The sequence below is a fragment of the Lissotriton vulgaris genome, chromosome 1_2 (assembly GCF_964263255.1).
Source record: "Lissotriton vulgaris chromosome 1_2, aLisVul1.2, whole genome shotgun sequence".
Classification (NCBI taxonomy): Eukaryota; Metazoa; Chordata; class Amphibia; order Caudata; family Salamandridae; genus Lissotriton; species Lissotriton vulgaris.
In genome coordinates this window covers 196,708,006-196,731,385 of record NC_141686.1, presented here as the reverse complement: position 1 = coordinate 196,731,385, position 23,380 = coordinate 196,708,006, and the positions used below count along the sequence as shown (strand labels likewise).

General features: G+C 46.4%; 1 protein-coding gene across 2 annotated transcripts in view; it reads left to right on the top strand.

Moving 5' to 3' along the window:
- Window positions 1-5,973, top strand: part of LOC147734909 (proto-oncogene Mas-like) — a 60,335-nt gene extending 54,362 nt beyond the window's left edge. For both annotated transcript variants that reach the window (XM_086953099.1, XM_086953100.1), the window contains exon 2: window positions 3,410-5,973. In XM_086953099.1, the coding sequence (XP_086809225.1) occupies window positions 3,430-4,467 (1,038 nt within the window). In that variant the 5' untranslated portion in view covers window positions 3,410-3,429 and the 3' untranslated portion in view covers window positions 4,468-5,973. The remainder of the gene's footprint in view (window positions 1-3,409) is intronic.
- The last annotated feature ends 17,407 nt before the right edge of the window (window positions 5,974-23,380 follow it).

Below are 23,380 nucleotides of genomic sequence, written 5' to 3'. Positions count from 1 at the left end.
ACATGAAGGGTGTGCACTGTACTTATGGAAGGTGAATGTGCCCCATTGTTTAACGTCATTGACCCAATACTTCCCTTGGACAAATATGTGGCATCTTTTAGTCACTGAGGTGCATACTTACAAACAGGCTTACACTTGAAGCAGCCTCTGGATGTGTTGGACTTGGCCCTTCTGGCAGGTTCACCCCTGAACTTTTTGCCTAGTGTTAATAAATAATTATAGTGATTTCTGGTCTTTGCGCACTTTGACACTGTGGCGCAGTGTAAAGTGAGTGCGATCCCTGAGTGCATGTGTGAGATTGGCCTAACCTCCCATAGGAATGCATGGGGAATGTCCGTGTCCCTGGTAGTTCCTGATGCGTGAGGTGTGCAGGGTCGAGTCTGGTATGTGCAAACTTGTGTGATTGAATGCTTCGCAACGATGTATGTGGCATGTGTGTCTTGTGCGGAAGTGCCACTTCTAGACATGGCTGTGTATGTGCTGTGAAGGTGCTGGCGTGTGATTGGCTGGAGCTGGCTGGGATGCCAGGCTCCAGGAGTCTGTGTGGGTCTGCCCTGGTGGTGAACGGAGAGATTAGCATGCTGATGTGAGGGAGGGGCTGCGCCTGTGTCCTGAATGAGGCTCGGTTCCCCCCACACAATGCTGGCTCCGCCCCCTGTGGTGCGACTGATGACCCTAGCCTGCCTGGTGAATGAAAGGGGTGGTTGAGCCATCAAGGGTACTCCAAAACCAGCTGCGACTGGTTCTCCCCCCACCCTGCACCTAAAGACAAAGGGAAAAGGTGTATAAAAGAGGGGCTGTGACCCCATGAAAATGTTCTTGTTCCCAACTTGAATCTTACCAGGGGCATGCTGCTGCTGGGGCCCGGGGGAAGGCTTGCCTCCCTGGGCCCTGCCCAGCCCCTGGACTGCTGGTTTCCTGGATGGCTGAAGACCTTTATTGGGTCTGGACCCCCCCTAGTGCTAGGAGCGCTTTACTTTCCCCTCTAGAGCTGTACTTGGACTTTTGCTGGACTTGTGTTCCCCTGAAGCGCTTTATTCTGTCTGGTAGTGCTGGGAGCGCTTGACTGGTAGCTTCTAGCGCCTGGAAGCGCTTGTGTGCTGTCCCTAGCGCTTTGGAGCGCTTTATGTCCCGCTAGCGCTGAGAGCGCTTTGCTTTCCAAACTGGTGCCCACCCGGCATTTGCCTCGTCCTACAAAGGTCGCCTGGACCCCCATCGAGTGCCTCCCTCGCTTATTTTCGTATTTACCGCCGCTGGCCCGGACCCCTCGTGATGTCTGTCCCGGGCCGTGCTGAGATTGGCTGCCAGCCCGGGATTTCCTGATGATGCTTCCCTGGGCCGCGCCGTGATTGACTGCCAGGCCGAGGAGGGTTGGTTCGAGTCCCTGGAGCCCGACTGAGGCAGGGAGCAGCGGGGGCCTACTCCACCCCCCTGCTTCCCCCTGAGAGAAATGCCGCTTCCCCCCCCAGGGCCTCCAGGAGCGAGGGAGAGCCCCGGAGAGCAAGGAGAGACCAGCGCGACCACAACCCGGTGAGTGCTGCAGAAGGGAGAGAAGGGGCGTCTGGGCACATTGCCGGTGCACGCCCCTCCCCTCCAGCGCGAGCGCCCGGGTGTTCGGAGGCCCGTGGGGCCTTCCCCAATGCAGAGTCCCCCGAGAGGGGCTCCACCTATGCGAAGCGGAGCCCGAGAGGCTCAGGGGGGCAGTTCTTAATCGAGAGTCCCCCGAGAGGGATTCCACCACCCCCCGTTATTCATAAGCCCGAGAAGGCTCCAACGTGGCCCAGTTGTTTTGTTAGAGCCGCAAAGGCTCTGGGGGCATTTGTTCATTAGTTGCCCCGAGGCTCCAGGGCCCACATTGTATTTAGAGCCCCGAGAGGCTCAGAAGCGCCGCATTTGGTTTAAAAAGCCCAGAGAGGCTCGTGGGGCCATTACTTTACTCAGAACCCAGCGAGGCTCCAAAAAGGGGACAAATATATGTTCAGAGCCTGCGAGGCTCCCAAGTTGCCCCCCCCCCCCCCATCATCTACAGCTGCCCAGCACTTTGTGGGCAGCTGCCACGTTTAGGTCTTGGAGCAGTGGTGCAACCTGGACCCTGGACTTTTGATGTAAGTTCTGTGTTATTGTGATTTATGCGTAGTGTTCTTTACTGCACCTCTGAATGTGTTGTAGATATATCATGTGCCTTGTTCCTTACACCTCTGAATGTTTTTAGGCATCATGTGTTCTCCTGTGCTGCACCTCTGAATGTGTTTTTATGCCTCATGTGCCTTGTCCTTACAACGCTGAATGTAGGTTCTGCATCATGTGTTTTCCTCCCCTACACCGCTGAATGTATAATGATGCATCATATGTAATGTGCCTATGCCCCTACTTGTATTGTGATACTTAGGTGGTTGTTCTTGCTAGTACAGGTGGTGCTAGTGAGGTCCTGGTTACCAGTAGTTACTGGTTGTGTGCTAAAGTGATTTTACATTCTATGTTCTAAGTGCTAATTCTACCTAGTGCTAAGTTCTAAAAGTGCTGATTCCTGACAGTGGTCCATGTGGCCCTGTCTTGTACATATCCCCTGTAGATTCTGCCCGTGCCTGTTGGCACATTGTAAAGTGTGTGTTTTATCTAATGTGTTTTGGTATAATACAAAGGCTATTTTTATATATAACCTTGTGTAGAGTTTCCTTTGTGGTGGGCCTTGGGTGTTGTTGCTGTGGGGTGCGTGCGCAAATACTTAACTCACATCGCCTCCAAGTTTAGCCTTGCTGCTCGCGCCACGTTACCTGGAGGGTGAGCAGGGGTTATCTTGGCGTGTAACTCCCTTGCCCTGACTTAGGAGTGTTGGTCTCTGACTGACTTTGGCGAAAGCCCTGGCCAGCCAGGGATCCCATTTATAACAGGACGTGTCAATGACTAAGAAGGGAAGAAAAACACGTTCTGGCACTTGTAATCATTTCCAGATGAGGGAGCTCAGTGTTACAAAATGTAAATGTACTTGCATTTAATGCCCAAGGAGAAAAGTACAAACTGCGCTTAACAGATGATCATAACTCCCCACTACGTCCCAATATGTATGCAGTCCTTGCTTGTAGGGACAGAAAACACCTCTACCAGGCTACTGACATGCCTCAACAGCCTGTCACTTAATTTAGATCAAGCAGAGATCTAACTGCTCATTGGTCATTTCCATAATTAAACTTTCCCTGTAGGATCAGAAGGATATAGACTTGAGACGCTAAATGAATAAAGCTTGGTATAATGGACTTTATAAGGTAAATTGCAATATTACAATATTTCAATAGCTTTACTTCATGAAAAATATATCTCAAGTGTAAAGTCCTACCATTTGCTCTATTTTATGTCTGTTTAACATGGTAAATATCTTGTGTGTAATGTAAATTTATATTTTTCCCAACAGGATCACAGAAAGATCTACATATGGCAAATGTTGGAAACCTGTCCCTCAACACCAGCGCAGGAGGCATTAATGGGACAGCAATGGGTACTTCTGCAACAGGGTCCGTGAATGGTTTTGTCACTGCGGCCGGCTTCATTTTAGTCATCTCTCTTCTTGGGATCATCGGAAACAGTTTGGTCTTCTGGTACCTTGGCTTCAGAATCAAGAGGACCAAATACACAGTCTACATCCTCAACCTTGCGGTCGCAGATCTCATCTACCTCATCTGCATCTCCATTGTAATGTCTATCACAATCGTTCTTTTCTTGGAACCTAAGCACAACATAGCCAATCCAGGGAAGCTTTTAGACATACTAGAGATCTTTCTTGACTTTGGGATTACTGCAGACATGTTTTTGCTAACCGCCATCAGCGTGGAACGGTGTTTGTCTGTCTTTTTCCCCTTCTGGTACCGTTGCAGCCGGCCAAAAATCCAATCTGCCTTTGTGTGTGCCCTCCTGTGGTGTGTCTCTGGTTTGGTGACACTGGTGGACAACTTTGTGTGTCCCCAAGAAATATTTGGCAAAATATCAGGGAGGTGTACAGGAGTCCAGATTTTTCTGTCTGTCTTAATCTTTATTATTACTATTCCGATAATGGTCTCCTCCAGCCTGATACTGGTGATAAAGATCCAAAGGACGACTAAGAAAGGCCAACCACCCAAGCTCTTCATGGTCATTGTGATCTCGGTCATCCTCTTCCTCATTTCGGTGGCACCCGTGAGACTTCTATGGCTTCTGCTTTACCTGCAGACCCTACCCTTCTTTTTCTCTGCGGGGGCTTTTTTCTTTGCAAGCTACGCATGTGTCTCGATAAACAGTAGCGCCAACCCCTTTGTCTACTTCATGGTGGGAAGTCATAACATGAAAGGTGTATGTGAATATCTTGAGAGAGCCCTAAAGGAGGTCTTCGGGGAGGAAGAAGAGGAGGAAAGGGGCAAGGGATATGCAATGACCAAAGCCAATGAAGACAGCGATACCATGGATACTATGGATTCTAACATCAGCTTTCAAACTTAATGACTGGCATATGGTAGACAACGCTGGACAGAACTGAGAGCCACCAGAAGTTCAATTTCCAGATGTGCACGTATGTTTAACTGTGTGCAAAGTCTAACCACGCCAGAGCATGTCTGTAGTTTATGTATTTTCTTTGTGACACTATGAGACCCCTTTGTGTAGTAAGATCTGAACGCTTCCAAAGACTCTCTGACATGGTCAACCGTTCACAGGAACTATGAGATGTGACATAGCCATGGCATTACCGGACAGTCCAAGGGTTCAAAAATTGGGGACACTGTGTGTGTGTGTGTGTGTGTGTGGACGTGAGATGTAGGCGGGCGATTCATTTTTGGGCAATACCTGCCTATGATTTAATTCAGGATTGAGGGAATACCGCCACTGATCGGTAGCACAACAAATTATATATGCCAAATAGAGACACAGTCTGACTTACAATGGCATACAAGTACAAAGCTGGTTGCTGAGCCAATTCAGAGCCTAAAGGTGGGATGAGACTCTCAAGCTTGAAGGCAAGTTAACATTTAGAGAAAAAAGACTGAGGAAAAGCTGATACAACTTTTTTAAAGGAGAATGGTGATGTCAATGGCAATTTGTGATAGAAGAGTTAGTGGGAAATGGAATGCATTACACGGAAAAATGATATCTGCATGACTGTACAGAGTGAAGAATCCTCCTACACATCAACACAAGTACAGTTGTCTGGCTCTTTCTGGGCACCGGCTCCTCAGTACCGCTGCTGCCGGGAATAGCATAAAGTAAGGCACCCAATGATGCAGCCCACACACAGGTGATTCAGAGATGGCTCAGCATCATGCTAAAGGATGCACCTACTTGGGGTAGGATTTGTGGATGTGTGGGTATCATGCTTTGGGGGTTTTGTGGAAGAGAGTGTGCCTAAAAGAGAAGGATGATGCTGTATTAATGCATTTTGGACCAGGCACTTGTTTCAAGCGCTACTGAGTGCAGAAATCCTTGACCTATTGGGAATCGTGTCATTTCACTTAACAGTGGAGGTTTCTCCTTGCAAGCTTCATTACTCTAGGCACATCAAAGAAGTACTTGGTGAATGGCAATGGATGATGCAGAATTTGCCGAATTGTTCTGAAAAGAAACCCCTGGTTCTGATATGTTTAGAAGACCATTTTACCCAACCCTAGTTACCCTAAAACTACCTGCCTTGAGGAGGATCATTAAGGAATTCATGGTCATACTGAAAATATCACTTTCATGAAGAACAGAAAGAGTGGCATTTGTGACAGCGATGCTTGAAAGCAAGTTCTGTAGGACCCCGAAGTAGGATGCTGTAAAAAAAGAATGGGACATTTTGCATCGCGATAAGTAATAACTTCACTCCGACACTGTACACAAACTTCCTCCTATTCACGATTGTAGATATGGACCGGCATGTGAGATTTTAAATGAAGGAGCATGTCTTTTATACGTATACCACCTCAGAAGAATACATTTAATTTTGTATCTAATAAACATCCGTTTTTATTGCCACGAGTTGTTGTCATGTCATTTTTCCAAGGTGCTTGTGGACAGACAGTAGACATCAGATTTGGCAGCTACTTGTTCTTACTTCAGATGTAAACCCACTGACACATCTTCTTTCAGAAGATGCTCTCTAATGTATTAATAGGGTTCAGCTTCGGAGGTGTAGAGTGGCCTCGTTGGAAGATTTCAGCCCTACATGCACTTTAGAGAGGTAGGCATTCCATCTCATGTAAGGGATACACACATATGTGCGTATACAGATATCCCACACAAACCAACACATAACATATAATATATGCTCAGAAAATACACAACAAAGTAAATATTAGTTCAGTTTCTGGATTTTGTCCACCCGCAATGAAAGTTTACACATTTTGGCAGATTTATGTAACAGCAGGACGCGAGGTCCACACTCCAGGATGAAGAAGAAATATTTTAAGCTGCTGAATGGAGTTCATATGACCTTACACGAACGGAAGTCATGACAAAAATATACACACATCTTCTGTAGATACCTCCCTTTCACTTCGAATTCTCTTTTCAGATTCCTTCAAGCGTGTATTGTTTAAAAAAACCTACTGATCACTTAAAATAACGTTATGGGATATCATATGCAAGGACAGCAAGATGTCTCCCATACCTTCTCCTACAGCGTCCTGAGGGACAGATGCATCGCAGTTCCTTTGCATCATGCAAGGTAACACAAAGGCACTACAACACTAAAGTCAGATGCACCATGCAACGTATGGTCACCTTACTTGACCCAGCGGTGCTTGGTAAATCTGGAGTAACTCAAGGAAGCAGCAGTCGTTGCTCTGCATTACTTTGACCCAGGAAGGCATTCCAAGGGTGGAGCGCGGATGTTCCCATGCATGCACTCATGGGTTTTGGCTCATCTCCATATGTACCATGAGTGGCAGACTTGAGAATTTATCAAAATGCTACACTTCCCAGGGGAGTTGTAACGAGGAGAAATATGTATATTTGTCCTGTTTTTGATCCTCTTTCTACATTTGGCATCCTGCAGCAAATGTCAGAAGAAAAGCCTTGGAGGATTCTTTTTGTACTGGAAGGTGACACTTCCTGCAAAACATTCCTGCCTACAACGCAGGCACGTTTGCGTGCCTACATTAGCATAAGGAAAAACCAAAGGAAATGATGGATGGAGCGTTGACAATACAAGCACTCGCCCTCAGTCAACTGATCTGGGTTTAATCCATCACCATTCTTTAGCCCACTCTGCCACCCCAGTTCAGACATGGCCATATGCACATCAGTCTGACCCTGTGCCTCATGGAAACAGTCCAGCCTGAATTGCCAAGCCATGCCTACCCTGGACCGTAAACAAGCTACTGAGGACCGGTTTCTGGCATTTCAGCCGTCTTCAGCCCGGCTTGCATGAATCCAGTGGCAAAGTGAGCAAGGGACTCACGTCTGAGCATATCCTGCCAACTTTTGGCGAACAAAAAAACCAAAGGAAATGGACAGAGCGTTGACAATACAAGCACTCACCCCCAGTCAACTGATCTGGGTTTAATCCATTACTGTTCTTTAGCCCACTCTGCCACCCCAGTTCAGATATGGCCATATGCAAATCAGTTTGACCCTGTGCCTCATGGGAACAGTCCAGCCCTAATTGCCAAGCCATGCCTTCCCTGGACCAGAAACAAGCTACCAAGGACCGGTTTCTGGGGTGAATGTATGACATTGTTCTGCATTCTGTCCATCAACTGTTGTTTTGCATTTTGTCACCCCGAGTGGGATGGGTATGCTCAGACGTGAGTCCCATGCTCTCCACACCACTGGAGTCAAGCTATCCTGGCTGAAGACGGCTGATAGCCAGAAACCGGTCCTAGGATGCTTGATTCCGGTCCAGGAAAGACACGGCTTGGCAGTTCAGGCTGGACTGTTCCCATGAGGCACAGGGTCGAGGCTGATTTGCATATGGCCATGTCTGAACTGGGGTGGTGTGGAGTGCAAATAAACGATGGAATTAGGCTCAGATCTCTGTACAGGGGTGAATGTATGATCTTGATCTGCATTCTGTCCATCAACTGTTGTTTTGCATTTTTACATTAGCAAAAGGCAGCATATTGAGGGCCAGTGCAAGAAAAGGACAGCAATTTGTCATATAGTGCATTCCTCCCCTTTCCCTTTGATGAATCTGGGCCCTAGACAGCATGAAGAAGAGTGTCCGGATCAGCACCTGTATGGCAATCATCAGATGTCAATCATGTGTTAATACTAGGAGGCAAGAACATGCACAATATTTCAATCGTGTGGTAATTCCTGTTCAGAATTGTGTGCATCAGATATCATTCTTGTGTTAATTCTAGGAGAAAAGGGTATGCACTATATGTCAATCCGGTGGTAATGCTAGGACATTAATGGGTGCATCATCCTAGGAGGAAACGCTGTGCGCAAGATGACTATCATGTGGTAATCCTAGGACAGAAAGGCACACATCAAATGTCAAACATGTGCTGACCCTAAGAAGAAATGGCATGCACCTTATAGGTCAAACATTTGCTAATGCTAAGACAGAATTGTGTGCCTCCGATATTAATCCTGTTAATACTAGCAGGAAAGGGCATGCGCCAGATGTTAATTGTGTTATTGCTAGGACAGAATGTAATGTATCAAATGTTATCCATGTGGTAATAGCAGGAAAGAATGCCATGCATCAGATGTCAACCCTGTGGTAACACTAGGACAGAATGGCATGCACCAGATGTCAACCCTGTGGTAATACTAGGACAGAATGTTATGCACCAGATGGTATCCCTGTAATAATACTAGGACAGAATGGGATGCCCCAGATGTCAACCCTGTGGTAATACTAGGACAGAATGGGATGCATCAGATGTCAACCCTGTGGTAATACTAGAACAGAATTGCATGCATCAGATGTCAACCCTGTGGTAACACTAGGACAGAATGGCATGCGCCTGATGTCAACCCTGTGGTAACACTAGGACAGAATGGCATGCATCAGATGTCAACCCTGTGGTAATACTAGGACAGAATGGGATGCATCAGATGTCAACCCTGTGGTATTACTAGGACAGAATGCCATGCATCGGATGTCAACCCTGTGGTAATACTAGTACAGAATGGGATGCATCAGATGTCAACCCTGTGGTAATACTAGGACAGAATGGGATGCATCAGATGTCAACCCTGTGGTATTACTAGGACAGAATGCCATGCATCAGATGTCAACCCTGTGGTAATACTAGGACAGAATGGGATGCATCAGATGTCAACCCTGTGGTATTACTAGGACAGATTGGGATGCATCGGATGTCAACCCTGTGGTATTACTAGGAAAGAATGCCATGCATCAAATGTCAACCCTGTGGTAATACTAGGACAGAATGGGATGCATCAGATTTTTACCCTGTGGTAATACTAGGACAGAATTGCATGCATCATAGGTCAACCCTGTGGTAACACTAAAAGAGAATTGCATGCATCAGATGTCAACCCTGTGGTAACACTAGGACAGAATGGCATGCACCAGATGTCAACCCTGTGGTAAAGTAGGACAGAATGGGATGCATCAGATGTCAACCCTGTTGTACTACTAGGACAGAATTGCATGCATCATAGGTCAACCCTGTGGTAAAACTAAAACAGAATTGCATGCATCAGATGTCAACCCTGTGGTAACACTAGGACAGAATGGCATCCACCAGTCGTCAACCTTTGGTAATACTAGGACAGAATGGGATGCATCAGATGGTATCCCTGTAATAATACTAGGACAGAATGGGATGCCCCAGATGTCAACCCTGTGGTAATACTAGGACAGAATTGCATGCATCAGATGTTAACCCTGTGGTAACACTAGGACAGAATGGCATGCACCAGATGTCAACCCTGTGGTAATACTAGGACAGAATGTTATGCACCAGATGGTATCCCTGTAGTAATACTAGGACAGAATGGCATGCATCAGATGTCAACCCTATGGTAATACTAGGACAGAATGGCATGCACCCGATGTCAATCCTGTGGTAATACTAGGACAGAATGGGATGCCCCAAATGTCAACCCTGTGGTAATACCAGGACAGAATGACATGCATCTGATGTCAACCCTGTGGTAACACTAGGACAGAATTGCATGCATCAGATGTCAACCCTGTGGTAACAGTAGTACAGAATGCCATGCATCGGATGTCAACCCTGTGGTAACATTAGGACAGAATGGCATGCATCAGATGGTATCCCTGTAATAATACTAGGACAGAATGCGATGCCCCAGATGTCAACCCTGTGGTAATACCAGGACAGAATGGTGTGCAACAGATGGTATCCCTGTGTTAACTCTAAGACTGAATGGCATGCCTCAGATGGTATCCCTGTAGTACTACTAGGACAGAATGGCATGCATCAGATGTCAACCCTGTGGTAATACTAGGACAGAATTGCATGCATCAGATGTCAACCCTGTGGTAATACTAGGACAGAATTGCATGCATCAGATGTCAACCCTGTGGTAACATTAGGACAGAATGGCATGCATCAGATGGTATCCCTGTGGTAGTACTAGGACAGAATGGGATGCCCCAAATGTCAACCCTGTGGTAATACCAGGACAGAATGGCATGCAACAGATGATATCTCTGTGGTAATACTATGATAGAATGGCATGCATCAGATGTCAACCCTGTGGTAACACTAGGACAGAATGGGATGCCCCAGATGTCAACCCTGTGGTAATACTAGGACAGAATGGGATGCATCAGATGTCAACCCTGTGGTAATACTAGGACAGAATGCCATGCATCAGATGTCAACCCTGTGGTAATACTAGTACAGAATGGGATGCATCAGATGTCAACCCTGTGGTAATACTAGGACAGAATGGGATGCATCAGATGTCAACCCTATGGTATTACTAGGACAGAATGCCATGCATCAGATGTCAACCCTGTGGTATTACTAGGAAAGAATGCCATGCATCAGATGTCAACCCTGTGGTAATACTAGTACAGAATGGGATGCATCATAGGTCAACCCTGTGGTAACACTAAAACAGAATTGCATGCATCAGATGTCAATCCTGTGGTAACACTAGGACAGAATGGCATGCACCAGATGTCAACCCTGTGGTAATACTAGGACAGAATGGGATGCATCAGATGTCAACCCTGTGGTATTACTAGGACAGAATGGGATGCATCAGATGTCAATCCTGTGGTAATACTAGGACAGAATTGCATGCATCATAGGTCAACCCTGTGGTAACACTAAAACAGAATTGCATGCATCAGATGTCAACCCTGTGGTAACACTAGGACAGAATGGCATGCACCAGATGTCAACCCTGTGGTAAAGTAGGACAGAATGGGATGCATCAGATGTCAACCCTGTTGTAATACTAGGACAGAATTGCATGCATCATAGGTCAACCCTGTGGTAACACTAAAACAGAATTGCATGCATCAGATGTCAACCCTGTGGTAATACTAGGACAGAATGGAATGCATCAGATGTCAACCCTGTGGTAATATTAGGACAGAATTGCATGCATCATAGGTCAACCCTGTGGTAACACTAAAACAGAATTGCTTTCATCAGATGTCAACCCTGTGGTAACACTAGGACAGAATGGCATGCACCAGATGTCAACCCTGTGGTAATACTAGGACAGAATGTTATGCACCAGATGGTATCCCTGTAATAATACTAGGACAGAATGGGATGCCCCAGATGTCAACCCTGTGGTAATACCAGGACAGAATGGTGTGCAACAGATGGTATCCCTGTGTTAACACTAAGACTGAATGGCATGCCTCAGATGGTATCCCTGTAGTAATACTAGGACAGAATGGGATGCACCAGATGTCAATCCTGTGGTAACACTAGGACAGAATGGCATACATCAGATGGTATCCCTGTGGTAATACTAGGACAGAATGGGATGCCCCAAATGTCAACCCTGTGGTAATACCCGGACAGAATGGCATGCAACAGATGATATCTCTGTGGTAATACTATGACAGAATGGCATGCATCAGATGTCAACCCTGTGGTAACACTAGGACAGAATGGGATGCCCCAGATGTCAACCCTGTGGTAATACTAGGACAGAATGGGATGCCCCAATGTCAACCCTGTGGTAATGGTGCAGAGCAGGAATATTGACGTAGAAATATCGAGGGACATTAATATCGCTGCAGAAATATCGTCTGGAAGAAATATCGACAACAAAAATATAGATGACAAGAATATCGACTGACAGGTAAGTAATATTGATTACAAAAATATAGTTGTAATAAATATAGTTTACAAAAATATTGAATTAATAATGTTATTTAAAACACTAAAATACATAAGAATTGTTTGTCATTTTATTATGTTTTAGAATTTTTCTAGTTAATTTATTTTAAGTGTAATTTTGCCTTTTTAGTTCCCTTGTGGGTTGTGGGTTTATAGGGGAATAGGGTGGGAAGTAATTTAATTATATAAATGTAATTGAATAATTAATGTGTTAATTTATTAATTGGTAATTGTTAATTATTTTTAATTATTCAATTAAAAATGAATTATGTTAATTGTTTAATTTAAGATGTGTGTTTTGGTGTTTGTATTTGTACATGGTGTGAAGGGTGGTGACTAATCTTTTTTTATTGATTAATTATTAAATATTTAAAAATGAATTACTATTAAGTAATTAGAGGAGGAGGCAAGCCAGCGACCAAGATGGCCGCTTAGGGGGTCGGCTCCGCCGATCTCTCTCTCCCGCCGTACTATCCTGACACGATCCTGGTCCCCCGGTCATACCCCCTCATGAGTAACTGGAAGCGACGACCGTTGGCGACAGAATGAGACTCTGAGACAGAGTTGCGTTGTCTGCAAGATCGAGGCCCGGTCCGGTGGTCAGACCGGGGCCTCACCTGACTGGGGATCTGCCTGGCAGTGCAACAACAGCGGGGCCAGAAGACGCTGTGGACCTGGCCCGCCCCGATCGGCGGGGAAATGACCGCCGAGGCATCTGGGGCTCTAGATAGTGCTGGAGACACTGCAGGACCCGGGGGAAGTGGCCCCAGGCCCGGAAACTGAGCGTGAAGGTTGAGGAAGGTACCGGTGGGGGCTGGGCGCCTGCGGGGCAAGTCAACCGTGAAAACGCGGGAAGTTTGTCCCCAGAGCCAGGGAGGCCCGCGATAATCGGTGTAGTGCCAGGTGGAGGAATTGCATCGCCCTGGTGGGAGAGGAGATTTCCGGCAAAGGTGTGGCTGGTGACCCACCCCGAATGTCCTCCTCCTGGGGCCAGGAGGACCTTAGGCAGGAGCTCCTGCACAAGTGGTGCTACTGAAGGCCTGAAATCCCTACAGATAAGGTGGTGGCCCGATGCCAGGTGCCTGATGGCAAAGGGGCCCTGGAGGACGCCCCCCATGCAAAGGGACACGTAAAGATCAGCTTCATGTTTGTGGGGGAGCCTAAGGTGCAGTGAGAGAGGCACAGGATACATTAAAGAGTGACCTAAATATCTCTCGGGTGACTGACCACACAGCGGGGTGTCTGAGATTGGACGTCATATTGGAGTGGAGGACCAGAAGGAGCAGCAAATTGAGTGGTTGAGTAGTGCCAGACTGAGAGAATAAACAAGGAGCAGGTATTGACCATACGGCGGTGGCCCTCCGGAGGTTCGAACGAACTCTGCTACTGTTGGCGGTGCAGATGGCGAGTCCAGAGTGGATGCACTGAAAAATTGCCCGGTGGCGCATTGGCAGATCTGCCTACAAGGGACACAGAGCGAAAAACGCACGAGATCACCTGGTGGTGGCGAAGGAGCAAAATGGCAACCAAAACGGACCAAGATAGAGCGTTGTCCCGGAACACTAAAGGGTCCAGAAATGTTCAGTCCAACAGGCTGGATAGGTACACCCTACCAAGGAGATCCCCGGTGGAGGCCAAAAGGCCGCAAGGGGGAGGGGGAAGAAGACGCTCCAGCAGTGGTAGAGACGACGCTTGCAGATCTCATGGCAGCTATACCGGGAGTTCAAACTTTCCTGGGCCAGAAAATGGAAGCCCTAGATACCAAGCTTGACACTGTCACCATAGAGGTGGGTCTGATTAGAGCAGATCTCACAAAGAAATGTTCGCGTTCTGCGAGTGCCTGAGAAATCAGGGGGACAAACGCCAGGCCTGTTTGTCGAAAATGTGGTACTTGATCATCTTAAACCGAAGGGCCTCAGCAACTTCTTCAAAAGAGCGCATAAGGTCCCGGGAGGTCGGCCCAGACCGGGGGCACCCCCGCCCTGTAATTGCCAGGGTCCAAAACCTTTGCGACAGAGATGCCATACTTCAGGCAGCCCGAGTGGGACCTCCACTGTGCTTCGAGAATGCAACTCTCTTTTTTTCTGGACTTGACACAAGAGGTGCAAAAACAGAGGCAAGGTTTCCTATCAGTGAAGTGGAGACTGCGTGACAACGGAATGATGTTTCCGGCCCGCCTTCCAGTGGAGCATACATGAGAGCTTGTTTTTTAAAAAAATCCTGAAGTGGAGGCGTATTGGTTGGACCGTGCTTATGCTGCAGAGACCAGAGGGTCAACCTCGGGAGCAGGTGGATGAACAGTAGATATGGCGCACGGTGCCGAAGTAGGATTGAACTAACATGAGCATAACGTGGGAGGGTGGACCGGGGGGGGGCAAAGCTTCCTTAACGCCGCTAATCCGAAGTGATCGTTTTGGGGAATTGACTGTATATGGCCAGCATAGTGGGGGGGGGGGAGAGAAGCGGGGGTTAATCCCTGGCCCTCCTCTATTTCTACCTTTAGTTAGCTGTGTAGTAGGTTGGGGCGACAGGCACACTGCTAGTTGGGGATGAGCGCAAGCTTCAGGCAGGAGTGCAGGGAGGGGGAGGTGGGACAAGAGTTAAGGGGTGTTTGAAAATGCGAGGGTTTTTTTTGTAATTCTGAACTTATGGTGCGCAGTATATTTTGTGTTTGGTTTTTGTTGTGGGTTAATTTTGGCATTGGGTGATGCGGAAATGATGTACCAATTCTATATCTTCTAGTAGATTGGGGTTGGGGATTGCCAACGCTCAGCTGGAATGTGAACGGGTTAGGGAACAAGATAAAAAGGGGGATGGTCAGCCAGTTGATCAGTAGACACTCCCCAGATGTTGTGTTGCTGCAGGAAACCCACCTGGTTGGAAATCGGTGTTTGGCGCTATATAAGGGTGGGTACAAGCTGGTTGCGCAGGCTGGGTCCACCACAGGGGTGGGGATATTGGTCGGGAACTCCTTCCCGTTTACTATCCAGGCTACCTCTGAGGTTAAAAGAGGCAGATATATTGGCGTTTCGGGGCTGAGGGAGGGGAGGACTGTTACTTTCTTGTCGGTATATCTACCCCCGGCCCTACAGTCTGACACCTTTCGGGACCTGTGTAGAATCTTTTTGACAATGCCCATGGGATTGCTGATTGTGGAGGGATTTCAATTCTGTGCTAAATGGCGAATTGGATAGGCATCGCGCCTGGACCCTCCCGCCATCACGGAGGCGGCTGCTAGATTTTTTGGGAACCACAGGACTAGCAGATGGGTGGCGCTCGAGTAATCCTGGGGAATGGTAATACACCCAAGCTTCGGCCGAACATCATTCTCTTTCGAAACTATACTATATCCTGATACCGACGTCTCAATTGGCGGCGATCCAGGAGGTGAGACACTTGGGCAGGGGAATATCTGATCATTCACCGCTTTGGCTTAGAATAGAGGTGGGTCAGAGAGATGTGGGTCGGATAGCCCCCATAAGCGTGTGGCTCCTTGGAGACCCTGCAACCAAAAAAGAAATCGTACAGAGCACGGAGCTCTGTACAATTGATGGAGTCAGGTAGTTCCCTGTGTGAGACTTATAAGACCGTGATCCGAAGGGAGGTATTATCACTGATTGCCGGAAAGAAGTGAAGAGCCCGCGAGGAGGTGGATAGAATTGAGGCAGAGTTGGCAACACTGGAAAGGGAAGAGTCGGGGGATAACACCCCGGGGGAGAAACATCGCTTGAGTCTCCTCGGAGACGAATATAGGAGCCTGGCGCGTGGGAGGGCCAGGGAACAGCATGTTGACACCCAAAGCAGGATGTATGAGCACGGTAATAAGGCGGGGAAGTTGATCGCGTGGCTGGAGAGGGGGGAGTGGGGGTCCAGGTTGGTGCCAGAGCTACAGACGGAGGGCTCTGGTAGAATAACTGAACTGTAGCAGATAGTGGAGGAGTTCTCGGCCTATTACAGCTCGGTGTACAAGGCTACGGGTATGTACACAGAGGCTGACAATGCAGCCATGATGCGGGACATACAAATGCCCGCACTATAGGAGGAAGACAGGAAGCACCTGGACTCCCCCTTCACAAATGAGGAGATTGCTCAGGCTTTTAGCGAAGGACACTCCGGGAAGGCCACGGGCCCAAACGGAATCACTATAGAACTATATAAATTGAACGCCAACAAACTAGTGCCGTTTCTCCGAGAGATGTTTGTGGAAAGCAGGGAGAGAGGCCGGCTCCCATATGATCGAGTCGCAAACATAGTCGTTATATACAAAGAAGGTAAGCCTCGGATGTAGTGCTCTTTTTATCGGCCAATTTCACTTTTGAATGCCAACCCGAAGATACTGGCAAAATTGCTGACTATCAGGCTGGTCAAGATGATCACAACAATCATGCATCCAGACCAACCGCGCTTTATGCTCTGTCGCAACACAGCCCTTAACATTCGGAGGCTGCACGGGATTATAGCCGGAGCACCGCAGATACATGAACCTGCGGTCTTGCTGTCATTGGACGCCACTATGGCGTTCAACAGAGTGGAGTGGCCCTATTTGTTTGTGGTGTTGGGCAAGATGGGTATAGGGCACTAGTTCATTGAATGGGTCCACCTCTTATACTCGGGCCCTCTTGCTAGAGTAGTGGTAAATAAACACAGATCGGAAGACTTCCCATTGGGAAGGGGCACACGACGGGGGTGTCCCCTTTCCCCACTGCTGTTTGCGTTGGCGCTTGAGCCCCTAGCGGCATGGGTGCGCTGGGATAGGACAATTAGTGGGCTGAGATAGACTTCCGAGTGGGAGGATACAATTTCACTGTACGCGGAGGACATTCTCCTGACCCTTGAGTTCAATCCTTGATAAAATGTTTGACATGGAACTGTATGTGTAATTGTTGCGATTGATTGTGCGCCACCTGGTGCCATCTATGTTGTTTTATATGTTAATAAAATGATTTAAAAAAAAAAAATATTTAGTCATTATTAATCGTAATTGTGTAATTCATTTTAGGTGTGTGTTGTGGTGTTTTAATGTGTAAATGGTGTGCAAGCTGTTAAGTAATATTTTTTTTATTAATACTTTATTTTTCATTAATTAGTAAATATTAAATGTTATTGTGTAATTTTAGGTGTGTTGTGGATATTATAGTGTGCTAAATAATATGTAATTGATTAATTTAATAAATATTAATACATGAATTTTCATTAATTGATTATTAAATATTAAATGTAATTGTGTAATTCATTTTAGAGGTGTGTTGTGGATATTATAGTGCTAAATAATGTGTAATTCATAATTTTTTATCTTTGTAATAAAAATATATTTATATTTATATATTAATTTTGTTAAAATTAGAAATTAAATTTAATAAACATGTTGATAGTTTTGTTTTTTATTGTTTTGAAATCCTGCGCTTTCCCTACTGTTGCACTCACTGGAGTGGGAATAGTAATTTTATCCCTACGCTATCCAGCGCTTTCCCTACTGTTGCACTCACTGGAGTGGGAATAGTATCTGTTACACCTCCGCTATCCCTACTGTTGCACTCACTGGAGTGGGAATAGTAATTTTACCCCTACGCTATTCCGCGCTTTCCCTACTGTTGCACTCACTGGAGTGGGAATAGTAATTTTTACCCCTCCGCTATACAACACTTTCCCTACTGTTGCACTCTCTGGAGTGGGAATAGTAATTTTTACCCCTTCGCTATCCAGCGCTTTCCCTACTGTTGCATTCTCTGGAGTGGGAATAGTAATTTTTACCACTACGCTATCCAGCGCTTTTTCTACTGTTGCACTGACTGGAGTAGGAATAGTAATTTTTACATCTACGCTATCCAGCACTTTCCCTACTGTTGCGCTCTCTGGAGTGGGAATAGTAATTTTTACCCATATGCTATCCAGCGGTTTCCCTACTTTTGCACTCACTGGTGTGGGAATAGTTACCCTCCTGCTATCAAATGTTTTAACTACTAATGTTTTTATTTTGTTATTAAATGCATGTATTACTTTTTAAGAGTTTCATGTGTTAATTAAATATAGAATATTTTATTTAAAAATATTTATATATGTTTTGATTTGATTTTTTATAACTAATAAATTGCATAAATTAAATAAAGATAATAGTTAATGACATTTAAGTAAATATATGTACACTTTCTGTGTTTATATTTATTAAATGTATTTGTTTTAATTAGTTAATATATATTACATTTCATTTGTTAATAATAATATTATTTAATTAATTTAATTTACGTAATGTTATTTTTTTTAAAGTCGATATTTTTTACATCGATATTTTTGAGTCGATATTATTGTACTTACCTGTTTAAGTATAGGGAGTCGATATTTTTGTAATCGATATTTTTGTTGTCTATATTTTTGTTTTCGATATTTAATCATCGAGCCATGGTAATAGTAGGACAGAATGGGATGAACCAAATGGTAATACTAGGACTGAATGGCATGTATCAGATGTCAACCCTGTGGTAACACTAGGACAGAATAGCATGCATCAGTTGTCAACCCTATGGTAATACTAGGACAGAATGGCATGCATTAGATGTCACTAGCTGCTATGTCTAACAAAAAAGGCTAGAAAACCTAATTCATATCATATGAACAATGTTCCTCCTACTTAAAAAACATCACAATTCCTAATGAGTGAATTTCCTGTGTGCTGGCAGCTTGTTCGTGGGCTGCAAGCTGCACACCGGCTACATAATAGTATTCTCTGAACTTGTAAGGTCCTAGTTACCTTCTGATTCCTGTGTAAAGAGTAATTGCAAAGGGATTACAAGCTGTGTGACCATTAACACACCACTGCTATGATTCCCCCGTATATGTGTGCAGGTTAAACCCGCCAAAACATTTTGACAGAAGTGGCACGAAAAAAAATCTGAAATTAGTGTGTTACCTTCTCCTTTTGCATATTACACCTCTTTTCCGAGTTGAAAATTGGGAGTCGGAGGTATTTAAAACACCTAGTAAATGCCCCATCACGAGATAAAACCCCCACCCTAGCCCATACAACGTCTAATCGGGGTATAGCAAGAGTGATCTCAGAAAAGCCCACATTTCCTCAGCAGCAGCAGGTCTGCTGCAAAATCTGCTGAGCTTGAGTGAGTGAGGGATGATTTATATAGCGCAACTTAGCCCATGGGCATCAAGGCGCATAGAGATGGTATGGCTGTTTGAAAGAGGAAAAGCCAGGTCTTCAGTGCCTTTCGAAAATGAAGATAAGAATTTTGGACTTTGAGCTCAGCGGGAAGTGTGTTCCACATTTTTGGGGTGAGGGAGAAAAAAGCCCTCCCGCCCCATCTGGCTTTGGAGACTCGAGGAACAGAAAGAAGTTTTTTATTGGCCGAGCGAAGTGCCCTACTGGGAGCATAGAGGGACACAAGGGATCTAATGTCTTCAGCACCGGACCCATGCACAGCGCCATGGATGAGACATAAGACCTTAAGCTTTATCCTGGCCTGCATGGGGAGCCAATGCAGATTTTTCCTAATAGAGGAACCTGATGATAGCCTAGGGGCGTCAACAACGAACCTGGCTGCTGCATTCTGCACTATTTGAAGGCGTTGAACCAGTCTTTTGTTAATTCCTAAATATAGTGCATTGCAGTAGTCTAACCTAGAGGATATGAGGGCCACCGTGACCTGTTTTCGAGCCTCAGTGGAAAGGTAGTGTACGATCTTTCTCAAGATTCTTAGGATCCCACAACAGGTTGAAACAGTCCTGCTGACTTCCTGGTCGAAGGAGAGCTTGGTGTAAAAAATTACACCCAGGTTGCGGACAGACTGGGAGGGTGTGGGGCAGGCTCCAAGAGCAGAATGCCACCACTCCATCGACCAGATCTCCTGCTTGCCTCCGAAGATAAGAACTTCTGTGTGTGATAATAGTCATTGGAGGGGAAAGTCTGACTACTTATTTTTTATTTATTCTGTAAACCTATAAAGCAGGGGCATGCCCTAAAGGAATGCCATAGCAAAAAAAAAGCAATATTTACATAGCAGGGCCTGACAAGAGTAGACACAGCTATAAACTGGATAAATAAAATGTTGTTTTACAGGGCAATACAATGATTTTATTTTACTTTTATATAGTGCTTGCATGTCAGGGGGAGCTTGGCGCTGCAGCTGATGTAGATGAGAGCCTTTAACCGTGCTGTTCAATGATTAAAGAGCCAGGATATTGGAAATGTCCTAAAGGACAGGAGGTCTGAGCAGCGGCAGCCTTAGGCATGTGCAAGCTGTGCACCTGCACAGGGTGGCCAAACCCCAGGGGCCGCCACACCAATAAATATCCTTAATCTAATAATCCTCTGAGGATGGATACATATTTGCATGCTGGCCCCTGGCGGGGATTTGGCGGCTTCCGGCTCTGTTCCACTTCCGAACACCCTGATCCCCCTCTTCACTGGCCTCCGCGCCTGCGTTCCTCCTGGTTCCTGGTTGACTTCTATTTTTCCCTACCCACTGCTGGCTCGCTTGTTCAGGTGTATATAAGCCACAGCCACCGCCATCCTTTCATTCCTTGTTACTATTGCGCGAAAGCAACTATAACCTTTTCCTCTCAGAGCGGGTGAGTCGTTTTACAAGTTTGTCTATAATTTTTATAAAGTAATGGTGTTAGCGCAATAATCCTAGTTAATATCTGGTGGGATTCGCCCAGTGCACCCTCAGCGAAACAGACCTTAGCGCTGATAGGTGAAACTCTCCAGGGCTGACATCACGGACTGGAAGCACTGTGGCCACGCCCACCACCCTTAGGCCACACCCCCTCACTCGGTATTTAGGCGCGCTGATATGCGAGCGCGGCTAGAGAACTGGTAAGCTCCTGAGGCGGAAAGCCGGGAGACTTTTGTGGTGACTGCTTGAGTTTTTTAAAACTTTTAATCTATTGTGTGATACTGTGCTTTTAAACTACCTACAATCTCACCTTGCCATTCGCCCAGTGCACCCTCAGCGAAACAGACCTTAGCGCTGATAGGTGAAACTCTCCAGGGCTGACATCACGGACTGGAAGCACTGTGGCCACGCCCACCACCCTTAGGCCACGCCCCCTCACTCGGTATTTAGGCGCGCTGATATGCGAGCGCGGCTAGAGAACTGGTAAGCTCCTGAGGTGGAAAGCCGGGAGACTTTTGTGGTGACTGCTTGAGTTTTTTAAAACTTTTAATCTATTGTGTGATACTGTGCTTTTAAACTACCTACAATCTCACCTTGCCATTCGCCCAGTGCACCCTCAGCGAAACAGACCTTAGCGCTGATAGGTGAAACTCTCCAGGGCTGACATCACGGACTGGAAGCACTGTGGCCACGCCCACCACCCTTAGGCCACGCCCCCTCACTCGGTATTTAGGCGCGCTGATATGCGAGCGCGGCTAGAGAACTGGTAAGCTCCTGAGGTGGAAAGCCGGGAGACTTTTGTGGTGACTGCTTGAGTTTTTTAAAACTTTTAATCTATTGTGTGATACTGTGCTTTTAAACTACCTACAATCTCACCTTGCCATTCGCCCAGTGCACCCTCAGCGAAACAGACCTTAGCGCTGACAGGTGAAACTCTCCAGGGCTGACATCACGGACTGGAAGCACTGTGGCCACGCCCACCACCCTTAGGCCACGCCCTCCTCGCCCCTATAGAAATGTGCTTCCCCCGGAAGCGCAGCGGACGAGCGCAGCGGGCACGCCGTTTGCGCGCCAAAGGCGCGCCTAAGGCAAGCCTGTCTGCGCCCGTCCGCGACCGGATTGCGCCCAGCGCCAGCCATGCTGCCGGTCAATCCCCTTACACAAAAAGGATACTCTGGACAAGTATGGAATTATTGGCATTAAATACAGGGAAACCCTGCACGGCGTGCAGGTTCGACCTGACCCAATCAAATCTTCCACCCTCATGCCTGGTCTGTGGCGATCTGCTGGCCAACGCTCCACTCCAACAAAACAAACTGTTGAAAATAATACGCCGACCAATAATGACCAGTTCCCCTACGATTCCGTTTAAGGCAGCTCTACTGAACTGTAGATCTCTCCCTAAACATGTGGATGATATAAACCTATTAATAATGGACTCTGAGTGGGATGCTTTGTTTCTCACGGAAACCTGGCTAAACTTGGACAGTATAGCCTCTATCCCTCTTGCAATACCACCGGGGTTTAAAATAAGCTTCGCAAATAGAGAAGAAGATAGAAGAGGTGGCGGAGTGGCGATTATCTTTAAAGAAAAATTTACACTGACATCCTCTGCTCCCACCACTATCCCTGGTATAGAGGGGCTACATTTCTGCTTTCAAATCAATCCGCAATTATCCCTAGCCGGCCTGCTCATATATATAGACCTCCGGACTGCCCCTCGACACGCACCAGTGAACTTTGGGACTTAATAACCCAAAGCTCCCTAGCTCACCCTCACTATATGGTCCTCGGTGACTTCAATGTTCACGCTGATAGGCCTGATTGCCCCCAGACTATTCAACTTCTCTCTACGCTACAAGCCGCCAACCTAACCCAAATTGTTTCAGGACCCACGCACCTTGCCGGCCATATACTGGACCTAATTTTCTCCAACGTGTTGGATTCTACCGCCCTTCCTCCCCTACCCCTGGTCTGGACGGACCATTATTTAATATCTTTTTTTATTTCCCTTCCTCCCCATTCCCAGAAAACAGGCAAACGTTCCTACATATGTAGAAACTGGGATAAATTATCTGCTGACACCTTATGTCCGGCTCTTGCAGTGGCCCTCCCCACACTGACATCGGATGTGAACTCCGATGCAGTGCTGCTAAACCGCTGGATAGGCAACACTGTGGAATCTATCGCTCCTGCTAAAACTGCCACATCTCGCAGAGAATCCCCTACCGCTCCTTGGTTTTCCGTAGAGTTGATGGAGAAAAAAAGAAATTGCAAAAAGTTGGAGCACCTATGGAGGGCAAATTATTGTGAAGCAGCAAAAAACTGCTACAAAAAAGCCCTCCGACGTTTACACCAATCTATAAAAAAAGCCAAAAAATTATTCTTTGCAACCTCCATTCAACAAGCTGAGCAATCTAGTAAAGAAGTCTTTAAGATTGTTCAATCCTTTTTTAAACCAAGAGCCATTGACACTGAGATAATTCCATCAGAGAGACTCTG